This window comes from Bombus impatiens, unplaced genomic scaffold (genome assembly GCF_000188095.3).
Source record: "Bombus impatiens unplaced genomic scaffold, BIMP_2.2 scf_1666, whole genome shotgun sequence".
Lineage (NCBI taxonomy): Eukaryota > Metazoa > Arthropoda > Insecta > Hymenoptera > Apidae > Bombus > Bombus impatiens.
Window position 1 is genome coordinate 16,458 of NT_178085.1, and position 13,261 is coordinate 29,718.

The 13,261-nt window shown below is 32.2% G+C and overlaps 1 protein-coding gene across 1 annotated transcript in view; it reads right to left on the reverse strand.

Moving 5' to 3' along the window:
* Positions 1–1,697: 1,697 nt before the first annotated feature.
* LOC100742486 (ankyrin-3) overlaps positions 1,698–13,261 on the reverse strand; it is a 57,646-nt gene continuing 46,082 nt past the window's right edge. The window contains exons 20-27 of the mRNA XM_033324192.1: positions 11,973–12,078; positions 9,222–9,299; positions 5,286–5,510; positions 4,153–4,313; positions 3,271–3,482; positions 2,667–2,871; positions 2,155–2,169; positions 1,698–2,074 (exon numbers count right to left, since the gene is read on the reverse strand). Of these exons, the coding sequence (XP_033180083.1) occupies positions 2,055–2,074; positions 2,155–2,169; positions 2,667–2,871; positions 3,271–3,482; positions 4,153–4,313; positions 5,286–5,510; positions 9,222–9,299; positions 11,973–12,078 (1,022 nt within the window). The 3' untranslated portion in view covers positions 1,698–2,054. The remainder of the gene's footprint in view (positions 2,075–2,154; positions 2,170–2,666; positions 2,872–3,270; positions 3,483–4,152; positions 4,314–5,285; positions 5,511–9,221; positions 9,300–11,972; positions 12,079–13,261) is intronic.

Genomic DNA, 13,261 nt, shown 5'->3' on the forward strand with positions numbered 1-13,261 from the left:
GCCTCCAGTGGATCTACTCGCTTTGCAAATACTACAAATCTGAAGACGAAATAGGTATCGGTAACATTTCCTGTCTAAACGTGATTGTAATCATGCAGGTAAAACGTAATCGACTTGATATTGCGAAACAGAGTCTGCGCTGATCAAAAACACTATCTCTTTCTACGGTATATATTATAAAAATCGGAATTCTTTTTCTATAATAGAAAATTGGTGTTCGAAGGAGCAGATACATGGAATGAAATGAATATTTCTATGAATAATCGTCACTAGGCGATGCACTACTCAAGCTAAGCGAGCTCTCTCCTTACTCGTCTTACCCCGGCATAGAAACGATATCCGATTTTTAGAAGAAATGTTCTACCTGCGATTACAGTACGGATTATTTGTCTTTTACACGATTAATCTTAGGTACATCAAAAACGTACTTAGCCATAAAAGGTACATGTGTCGCGTGTGTGTATAACTCCGTAGCCATTTTCGTGGCTTCGGAGATATTCCGACAATCCATTAACCAGAAGCGAGCAGATACCGTGGTAGTAAAGGAAACGCAATCTTTCACGAACGTCAATGGCGTCGAACCGGTGACATCCTCCCAGACTGCCCGAGACTGACCCCCTGAACGACATACATACCAAGTCCAATAACATTATTAAAATATGTCCGTGCTGCGAATGGAGAATCGGCAGAAGTGATATGTGTGGGATATCAAATCCGATGCGACCGAGATTAATTACAATACGACGCTTTTAGCCCGGGATATTCGCGTCTGCCCTTTGATTGTCGAGTATTTTGTACACTACGTCTTCTACGTTCTCTAGTTTCGTAATGGAGTAAAGAATAATTAAAGATTGAAATATTGAAAAGAAACTTAGGTAAATGAAATTGAATAAATCTGCAGAAGCCGTTATAGAGAAAATATTGTTTAAGAAAACAATCGAAGGGCTCGTACAGTTACATTGGAATTGCAATACATTGGAGTGGGAGGAGTTAATCTTGCATTCTGTGTCAATGTTCGTTTAAGTCGTAATTAGGACAAGCAATAATCTTAAATTCCTCTCATAAATCAGATTATCGTGACACTAATACCGGGCTTAAAGTATCAAGAAATGCGAATACTTATTAATATTGTTATAATAAGAAACTTGTAATTGTCGGAAGATATTGCGTAAAAGAAATATAATCGTATAATAAATATGTAAATATAATTTTCTTTTGTAAAATATAAAGTAATTAGTACGACGAAGACTACGTCATTTCATGTTGATTCAATGATATCCAAATGAATTTTTTCACTTTTAAAAACAGGAAAAATTTACATATTTGAACAATCAATGTCCTTGCGTGACGACACGAACAGGAAGAAAAACATTAAAACAGGACAGTTCTCTTTTGTCATATGAAACCAATAAAAGAGAACCGGTAAAATTTGTATTTAATATCGGTCACCATAAGTGCGTTGATGTACGTGCTGTATCGTGTGTGTGGGTAATGTAAGAACCAAATACACGCTGACCGAATGATAATGCTTGCCAAATGAAAACAAAGCGTCATACATTGGAAACCGCGCAGAAAGCAAACGCGACTCGTGTGAATATGCTTTTAAATAGTAAATAAGCGATAAAAGAAAACAAAAGTGTGTAAAATAATCGTAATAAAAATCGCGGCGCAATGCATGTCGAAAACATATCTTCCTGCTTTTTTTTCCTTTTTTTTCTTTGATCGTATAAAATGTATTAAATGTTTTCAAAATGTTTGATAATTTGTCAACCAAACAGAAACGAGAATCTCGTCAAAATATTTTTATAATAACGTGTGGAAAAATCAAAATTGAGTTTTATATACTCGGAAAAGCTTCGTTATACACATGTAAAACTTGTAAATAAAATAAGTACAGCGTAACTGTAACAAACGGTAAGATTAAATAGACAACATTGTCAGTCTTTGTATCGGTAACGTGTCGTATGATACATATTAGAATGATCTAAAAGTACATATATTTTGGGAACACAATTTTATAGAAGTTATAAATTACAAGCCTAATATCGAAGCGGTTACCAGTCAAACGAATGTGCTGAAACAAAAACTTTTGAAGTTAACGCTTACAATGAGCTAGGTAGTAAAATTTTATCTACGTTAATTAATAATCCATACCTAAATGACTCAATCCTAACAATATGCAAGCATTAACAATGAATCACAACAAGATATGTATACAACAATGGTACTCAACGAAATGTTTCTATGAAACATGCAGCTACCATCTCCCTTTTAAATCTCTATCCGAAGGTCTCCGGGACGTATTAATTATAATCGTACTTAAATTAATCTCCTAGATAACATGTACAACCTCCTAAATATTAAATAAAACACTCCAAACCTACTTCTTACATCGCATACCTACGAGATCAACAACAGAATAATTATTCTAACGAGATACAAAAATATCGTTAACGTAGTCCCGATGACCTGAGAACAGACGAAGATGCCTACCGCCCGCGCCATGCCTACTAAACTACAAATTGATCTTCGAATGCGTAAGAAGTCTGATAAGAGCATATATACACCAAAGGTGTTGCGGCGTAACAGTTTCAGCACTTATCGGTAAGAGATTTTCCAGTAAGACGGTACGCTGCTCTACAATATTACGTGCAAGCATATATTACCAGTTATGCTGCACAGAAGTCTCAACGTCGGTGCGTCTCCTGAATATTGATTGATCATGCCTTTGTTGGCTGCTTGCGGCACCGGTATAGTTAAGGTTATCGGTTTGTGGAATTTTCTTCGCCTTGGCTCAACGGTTACGATTGGCGATACCGCCACTCTGTTACCAAGCAACTTGGCTACAAGATCTGCTGGTATTGGATGTGCCTAAATAATAATAACATTTCTTTTTAATTTATTCCAAGTTATGTCACAGGTTGTATTTGATGTAATTGATTTTTCAAATATTCTATTATGTACTACATGACGTTCATCCGTTTATATCAAATTGTTCAATAACGCATGAATGTATATGGATACTTATTACAGATTCTATGTAGCTTCTATGCGTAATCTTTACGACTACTATAATCGTATATTATAACCGCATAACACATAATACATTCATAAAAGATTTTTGCAAGTGTTTCAATATGCTGTACGTTGGTATGACTTAACCATTCTATTTAATAAACTAAATTTGAACGCCAATTAGATACCTCACTGTTTTAATTTTAATTTTAGTTTTCAAAAAATAATGAAACGCATCGAGAAGAGAATAACCACCTGGAGTCCAACTCTGATCTTTTTAGTAAGAGCTGCTGGTGGGAAAACAGCCTGAACTTGTGGAACAGCCGATGAAGAAACTGTACCACCTTCTGGCCCAACTGCATGAACCTCTTGCCTGATGCGAGACACTACTGCGAAGTAATGTGGGAAGTCTGCAGTGAGTATCCTTACGATTCGAGAAGTTTGGAGATCCTCGAGCTGGCTTAATTCTGCGAAAATATTTATACATATTTCGTTAAGTTACTTACACAAGTAACGCGAAGAACTTAAATATTTTTCAAACATAGATCTTGCTAACTATCCTTATTCAAAACATTTGCGAATTGCATTATATACTATTGTTTATAAACTGTAAGCTATTTATAACGGATATAGAGCAAATAACTAGTTGTTAAAACACTTAATAATTGTTTACATCAACAAACATTGGCAAACATTGATTATATGCTATGCTTCTAAGTATTGGTTCTTGTTCAAGACTCTCAAGATTCCAATTGCACATTAGCGTTTATACTCGAGTCATTTCCTGATATACGAAAGAGTATAACATGTGAATACTATTAATATTATCTCACTCTCAAGATGTTATCATTTGATACCTAAAATCTTCCTACTACTTTTTAGATGGTTGGGCTAGTACAAACAAATGGAAATGACGATTAACAGATAAGACAGTACTTTAGTAGCACTTTGTGAGATAGATGTCGTGTAAGATAAATTATACAAGATTAAATATGTATATCTGTCCATATGTATGTACTTAAGAAATGTAACGATGAACATATTATTCAGTACGATTTATTTTAATACGAAGCAAAGAGTTACAGGATTTATGATAAACAAAAGCTAAATTGAGAAAAGATGAGAAAATAGTCGTACCTTCTCCTTCAAAGCTCTCGTTAAGCACATCTTGGACAGCCTCCTCGCTGGCTTCCAAGGTATGCTCGCGCCAAGTTTCTCCATTATCCGATCGAAGTATTACTATTTCTCGTTCCTTGCCCCGCAACGAAGCAAAGTGTGGTACTTCTATGATGACAGGTCTATTCGAAAAAATTATTATTATTACAAAATTTGATAATATACTCATCATTTCTAAGATTCGGTATTCGTACATTGCATTTTACGTTCAATAACAAATTTGTCTTATCTACGAACGTAATATACATTTGAATTTTTATATCACTTTTTACAATTTAAAGATTAAAATTTTGTATAAGAATTAGAGAAAATTTTTTTACAAATGGTTTGAACTCTTCAATTGTAATAATTAATCGAAGCACGACTTACGTTTCTCAGGACATGAAAATTGCATTTGCACATTAAGCTGCACTCCTTAATCGAGTATAATAGCAAACGAATTTGGGTCACCAATGGGATAATCTCAAATCTCTTTGTTACATGCCAACGTTATACTTTACGATGAATCATACGATAATTTATAGAATTTAGAACAATCTGGAGATATCGAGAAATTTTTAAGTGGGATTGCAGAGAGCTGCTATATGCGAATCTTTGTACATACTTAAAGAACAATTATCGTTTGATAAGAAGAGAAAAATATATTATTTTATATTTAAACTATTTAAACCAACGAAGACGTTATATCTGGAAGATACTTAAACCTATCAACAAGTTATTAGTGTCAATAATGTTCCTCAATCATCGTGATATCAATACTATTTAAATGCTAATACTTAATGAATTAATTAATACATCGCAATTGTTTTTTCAAACAAATTGAAGACGAATTCAAAAACTGTACATTCTTCGTTTAATAATGCTACCTATATTCCAAAAATCAATTTTTTACAACGACTGCATAGGCTAAAATATTATCTTAAATAAATTGCGGAAAAAAATCAGAAACTGAAAATTTTTCATTTACGTCCGAAAAATCGATTCGACGATGATTATCTGAACTAATATTAAAATGCTAGTTTAAATACGATAGATTAAAAGCAAATATAAGAGACACTTGTGTATATCATGTACTTTGCATATTATGTACTTACCCTAAGAATTTGGCACCCACGGGTCCTAGTTCGAGGATACGGCTGGCAAGAGCCTCCCCTTCCATCAAAGGTGGTGGGTTCGTCAATTTGTCCCTTCTCAAATACCTGCACGTAACGCGCATAGGCATTGCGGCTTTTCTAGGAGGAACGATTACACGTACACCACTATGTCTGCAGCCACGCATCGCACCACCTCGTGCATCCACCAGAAAGGAAACCAGGAAGCTATCATTTATACAATAAACATAGTTATAAAGAAAATTCACGCGTCGATCGTATAAACAGAAAGGTACATATCGCCTTAGCTTATAGCATTACGATATGTCGATACAGAAAAAGACTTGAAAATAAGAGCAATCATTGCATGGGGGCTAATCATTATTTGGACACGTACTCATAAATCATTATTCAACACTATTACATACGAATATTGTGCGAACATTTGGCCGTTCGATAAATAATACGATCATGCTAACTGCTTCGCTTAAGTCAAACCAATTATAATTAAAGAAAAAAAAAATATTTTTACTAATGTGTATACATAATATTTACACTAATCTAGATCCTTCAAAGAATTAATACGGCTTTTTCGGCACATATTTGAAATTTTATGTACATACCAAGATAACGTTACGTATAAAAATAGCGCTAATTCATCGAATACTTTATTATAATATCTATATCATTTCTAAACGAACGAATAAGTATTTTATAATTAGTCTGTTTTTAACGATTCGTAGTAAAAATATTTTAGAAGGCCAATTAAAAGAAACGATTGAGTTATCACATAAGCACGCCAAGCCGAAAAGCAACGTTCACGATAAATTTTTACTAAAAGCATAAAGTTAAATACAGAAATTATTCTTAATCGTGTCAGGTCATTCTGAAGGCGGTTTTATGTATACGGCGTAGTTATTAAATGTTTCAATTTGTTCCGTAAACGTTACAAAAAAATTATATATGCTTTGGATATGATTTATTGCTGCGTATGAGGGGTAACTGTAAAAAAAAAAGAGAAATAAATTAATTACAAGACAACAGTGTGCAAAGATAAGTTACATGAGAAATGGAGCAAATTAAATTTTAAATCAGATAACTAAAATAGAAACAGTATGGCTTGTGAGCTTGTGTGAAGGATTTGCTGTATGAATATTCTATGTCTGCAAGCGTAACGCTAATTAACACTGAATACTATCATAAAAAAAGAAAAAAGAAAAAGAATTATAAAAATTGGTTGAATTGGAATTCAAAGATCCATTCGATTGCTTCCTATTGATTGCTGATTGATGACTGTGCTGGAGGACGAGTTCCATAATGAACCTGAGAATTATTCACAAAGATGTTGCATACAACGTGTGCACAGTGAATATAATTGATGTAAATGATTCGATATTTCATTTACATCCACGTAATGAAACGTCTTCACGAATAACATTCTTCTTTTCTCGTACATTAAATAGTCTAAAAATATCGATCATACATAAATTGTACGAAGGTTGCTCAAGTGAGATGATGTAATAGAACTCTTCAATATACATCATGTTTCTGGAATATATTACAGCTTTTAGCTATGACAAACAGATGATGCTTAATACATATTAAGCGTTGTATTTACGTAGATGTAAAATTCTAGGAACAACTTCCAACTATAAATAATGAAAATTTATTAATTCTAAATTGAGATTTTTGGCAAAATTGATTTACAACGAAACATAATTTTTGTTGTAATTCATATTATCATATCATCATATTTCCCTTGAGATATGTTATTATTTCGATTTCCTGTTATTTTATCGCATAAATTTGATCTTTTCGATTTACGTATATTCATTGTGCACTAAAATATTCTGTCTAAGAATACTAAAACTTGAGCGACTACGGGCATTGTGCGTTCAAAGGAAATGTATCAAGAACATAAATCAAATTGAAGAGCGATATGGCAAGTAGCAGAAGCTAAGATTCAAGAGAAGATCACTTACTTTCTCCACTGTGGAATTCTGCGAGTAGCGCAAATAAAATAACAGAGAGGATCGGGAACAAAATAAAAAACGCGTTAGTATCCATTCGTTCATAAAAATGGTGGTGAGAAGATGACGACATAGATGGAGTCGAGATTCTAAACTAGCGCAACTTTACAGATTTTCGAATATTTCTCTTGTCATTTCTTTCCAGCACGTTCGCATAACTTCGTTCTCTTGGACGTTCTTTAACTGCCTCCGTGCTTATCATGATGATTGTTTCTCATTCAATTTTCGAAAACCCGCAATCATCACACGCAAGCCACTTTTCTATTATACAAAACTACAAAAATGGGGAGCAACAATAATAATTATGTATTATAGTGGAGACGCAACGAGGTCACATCATTCACACTCTGCGGAAAATAGGTATACGTTAGGGTGGCAACGTAAAATCGATTGTTCCGAAATCTGTAATATCTTCTTTTCAATTCGATCGAATGATTTTTCGTTCATCGCGCAAAGCGCATAGAAATAATTCTTTCTACGTTACGCATAGTATTATAAATACAGTATTATAAATATATCGTCAACAGATTTCGTTACATATGCAAAAAATAGCTCAAACTTGTCATAAAGGGAGAAGGGAGAACAACGATACGAGCAGCAGCCACTATATCATAAAAATGTGTCCAAAATGGTTATCTATTGGTAATTAACTATCATTAAACTAGAGGACGAACGATTCTCTTCCTATATCTACAAGAGCACTTTTAATCTTTATCACGATATTCCATTATTTACTAAACAACTATTATTTCTATGTTCAGTTATTCATAATTTAGCTAATATGTTCCTTTCAACTATATTTATGTTCCATTAGGTTAATTGTTCAGTGTTATTGTTCAGTATCGAATTTATTGAATTCATTAGTAAATCCAGGTCTTTTTCGCAAAATGACGTCAATATGTTTTACGAATGAAAACAAGAAATAACAAATACAAACATAGACTGGTAGTAATTTCATTTAAGAGAAACGAAGTATCGACGAATCGGCTTTTCAATACAATAGTTCAACAAGTATTATCAATAGCTTGAAAACGATCGATCGGTGCTTAATATGAAACACCAAGCTGTTGGAATAAATATTTCATATGTATATTTAGAGTCTTTACACGCTAAAGAAAAGATATCAACGTACTAATACAGAAAATACAAAGAATTTGTGTCGTGAACCGAATAAGAAATTCATATTGTGATAAATGCAATTTTTTGTTAATCAAACATGTCCATAAATATGAATAATAGATGTAAAGTATGGGAATTGAAGTTTAATTATCGTTGATTTATATCGAACGAAAAACTAGCTCGTTATAACTTCTTATTTCTATTATAATTTTTAATAATATATTTATGCAAGACTACCTTTATATAAATCATTTTCTTACTTTCATTCGTATAACATGCATGTACCATTTGATGGTAAAATATGAGATTCTAAATGTAATATTTAAATCCCATATTGACATCATGACATATTACATATTCTTGTGCATTTGCTTGAGAAATTATTAATTAGACTGGACTAATGTCTTTGGCCATGATCCATATTATATATATAATTTATCGTATGAAAAGAATATATGAAATAAATACAAATCACCAACAATAGATACATTTACGCAATTATAAAAGTTACAATTCAACAAAAAATACGATTATCTATAGAATTTATATACACGTTTTAAGATTGTAATTTGCTTTGCTAAAAAAGATCACAAGCCACTTCGAATCAACATGACGTTTGGACATATTATATTGTAATAGACATAGACATAGTACTTTGTGTATGCGAATGTAATGTGTTTTCCGTCATGTGTTCGTTTTATACGTACGATACTTTTTCTATATCTAAATATATTGTATGTAAAAAACGCCTAAACACAGAAAGGAGAGTAATAAAAAGGGCATGGTGTACCTGTCCCTCCACATTCCTTGTCCTTTCGACATGGTACCAAGAGCTGCCAGCGATGTATTTAGGGACTCTAGGGACGCTCTGATCTCAGAACAAAATCTAGTATGATTATGGATAAAAAATTCGTTTCATGCGCATGCTTACTATTTTTGTTTTTCTTTGTTTGCCGTGCACGTTGCACTTTTCTCTGCTGTTTGCTTTAGGAAATCTGTGCACTTGGAAAAACCATTCTACATTTTCAGAAACAAGTACGTGCAAACACATGTGCTCTTGTATATGGTTAAATGTATAAGAAAAACATTCTGAAGATATAAGAAGGTAATTCGAACAAAACGTTATTTGTCCGATACGATAAGTATCCTGTCCTACTAAACGCAAAGAAAGAATCCATTGAAAATGTAAAATACAAAAGTACCATTGTATCAAACATACTACTCTTTCTTAATTTCTTAGTAACAGAAAAAAAATTAGTTTGTAAGATATATTCAATTTATTATTGATTTAAAAATATTTATAAAATATCAATGTAAAAGATACAAAGAACAAAAACATTAATTTTACACCGTAATGTTTCATTTGACAGTACTTGTGTAATACTTAGCATCATCGCATATTTCTAATAATATTTAGAATAAAATAGAAGAATGTGTGATTTGTTTACTTCGTGTTTAGTAGAACGTTATACTATGTACTTGTCTATTCCTCGATTAAGTACGAGACTTCTGAAATTGTAACAACCCGCCTGTTATTAGTAAGGAACATGGTATCCAATTAAATTACACCATCAAAGAATCGTTCATCCCAAAGATATTTCAAGAACAACATGCTTATTAACTAGATAATCTAATATTGCTACGAGCAAGACAGGATGTAAACGAGGGCACCAAGCGGTTGGCTCTTGTTTAGCTGGTTGGCCGATTACATAAACATTGAACTGAACATTCTGAATAGAATTAAAAAGAAAGTAGCTAAAAAATAGCTTGCTGTGAGAGATATGATGTGTAACAGAAAACTGATTAGAGTTCAGTTACTGGTTTGATTCTCGTTGGCTCCATTTGAAACATTCCGTGACAGTCCCCGCGATGACAGTTACGCTGTTATGTTTTCATTATGTTCGCGATTATGTAACAACGAATTATGTCAATTATTACGTATGTCCCATAATAACCTCTTTACTTTCTACATAAAGAAAATTTAACGTAAAACAACGTTATGGAAAGCTTTGAAATGCAGATTTCCGATTGTAGCGTAGTATCTTTTTACGATCCACTCGATTTTAACCTTTTTATTTTATTATTTATCAGTTTGATGCGGTCAATGTATGAACGTGTCAATTTTGGTACATGTACGTCGTTATACGATAAAAAGGTATTTTTATTCGCCGTACTTCGTTAGTTTGTCTACGCTAAAAAATACGTGAAGCCAACTAAAAATTAATTTGGAAGAGTTCTGTGAAAATAGAAAGTTCAAGCTCATTTTATGCGGCTCTCGTAAATATAAATTCTTACAATCCTGTACCACATTTTGTTATTATATATCAGCCAATGATCTAGGTTAATTAGAGCAGGAGTCTTTCACCAATGCACACCGTATCACACTATAATACACAATATTATTGTTTCATGATATGAACATTATTATTGTTCTCTTTTTTATGTACGCCACTGCTTGCGTACTATATGCTTCTACGTTCTATATACAATTTCCAACTGTATCAAAATTACAATAGACGTTATTTCCTACAGGTGTGTATAAATAGAGTTCCGACAACTTTTTCCAATCCAATACGACAAACGCCAATTATAGCCTTTTGAAAGAAACAGTTTTCCGATACTGCAATTCTTGCCCAATGAAATGCATTACGCCAACTTTAACGAAGAACGTATTTCAATAACACAACAAAGCTTTTGTGTAATTATCTTAGATTATCAAAATAATCTGTGTTATAAATTCAGTTACGTGTAGCAACGAGCTTTTTTTTTACAAGCATGAGAACTTAAAGATTCAACATACATTTTTTATATATTATATTGAATTTCGACTACAGCTTGAAGTTCGTGTTAATCTGTACATATTTGATTTGTATCTTATTTACGTTGCGCAATTATTAAGTATTAAAACAAACCATGCAAATATAGAGATCGGCTTCGTTGACTTTCTATCTCGGTAATTCAGTTAGTAGAAGTCGGATTGAACATCCTCTTTAATTCGTCGTGCATGTATAGTATGTATACTTCGCAAACAATTTCCAATTCAATAGATGACGATGCAAATTTTCAACTGGGAAAATTTTCATAAACAAGAAAGATCGATCTGAGAATAATCGAAGAGAATTTGGAAAAATTTCGAACACCCTCGCAAACTCTGCAAATTAAAACCAATTGAAACGTATTCTAATATGTTGCAGACAGATCTTACAGATATGTCTTTGCCCGATAAAATACTTAAAAACGCAAGTAGTTTAGATATATTTTTAAATATGTCAATGGGGTAAGTTGTATAATAGTTAACAAATTTTTGTCAGATATCACGGTATATGAAGATAATTCCAAAGAATGTACAAATTAAATAGATTATAGCATGAATATAAATATACAAATTTTGTCAAGCACTTTATGATACAAAAGAGTTGCTCAGAGCAGTATTATACAATTATGAATGAATAATACAACCTACCCTAAATTGTACAATTGTTTGACTAGTGTTAGATGAGTGGTGTTTATAGAATAAGAGGATGAATAAATTAATACATACCCGACGTGTACTGGGTGCCTATTAATATCAACATTGTCTAGTTTGAGATTGGCAGCGTTTGTACGTTGATAATTTTCTTTTGTGATCATCTCGGTTATCATTGGTGCTATAAATCAAATTTATTATTAAACATGTAACGCTTCCCCTATATTAAATACGTAATATGGAAATAATTAACGCGAGCTATCACGTGGATGCATTTTAGATATGCATTTTAGAATTTATCAAGTATGGATATGCTTCTATTGTTCTTTTAAGTGTTTTTCTGTTTAATCATTCGGAATACGACGCCCACCATAACTTTGGCAGTATTATTCGTAATTACATACTCTGCTCGTATATACAAGAAAATTGTGGAAAGTTCAAATCGTTCACGTAAATATTTTAATATCTTCTATTAGCTACAAGATTTTTGAAGACAGAAGGAAATGGAACGTATTGTATTAATTCAAAAAATTAGAAAATTAATAATATAAACGTTACCATTGTAAATAATAAAAATTATTTGTAAATGAAGTTTAGAAATATGTTATGTGGGATATATAACGCTAATGAATAAAGAATAAAAAACAAGATCTGAAGCGAAAATAGTGCTAATAATCTATGTACTTCAATACCGCATCTTTTGCGTAAGAACACATAAAATGTGATGTGTGATCCGTAATAAAAAGCATTCGTTCGAAAATTAAGAAACTAAATTTCTTTTAGAGATAGACGGATGCAATATGAAATAAATTTTATCGCGTGACGAAGAATGACAGGTCGAAGTCAACTGTCTTGGACAAAGTACTGCTTATGTATACCGTTTCTTTAGTCGTCCTATTATTAGAACAACAATTGCGTGTTAGTTATTACATACATTATCGAAAAAAATGATCGGAAATGACGAAGAGTTGTAATACATAAATAAATTGTATGTTGCATCATATTGTAAGTCTTGATGTGCCACTTTAACATCTTTGTACATAAGTGTTATAATTATTATATGTTATTTTTATAATTAACGTTATAATTACAATAAAATTATAGTTACCAAATAATTTTTCAAATAGTTTCCCGAATCTTTTGATCGTACAACGAAAATTTAGCTCGTTCGAGTTTACTCCTTAAATTTCACGTTTAAAAATGTTACAAACAAAAGAAAAATTCATATACGTTGAATAAACGATAGTTCTGACGTATGATTAATTAATCCGGAAGTGATAAATACACGCCTTTGTGCAATTTTCAAGACACTATCTATTATCACTGCACCAATACAAACAACCAACACTTCAAGCATCTTTTGT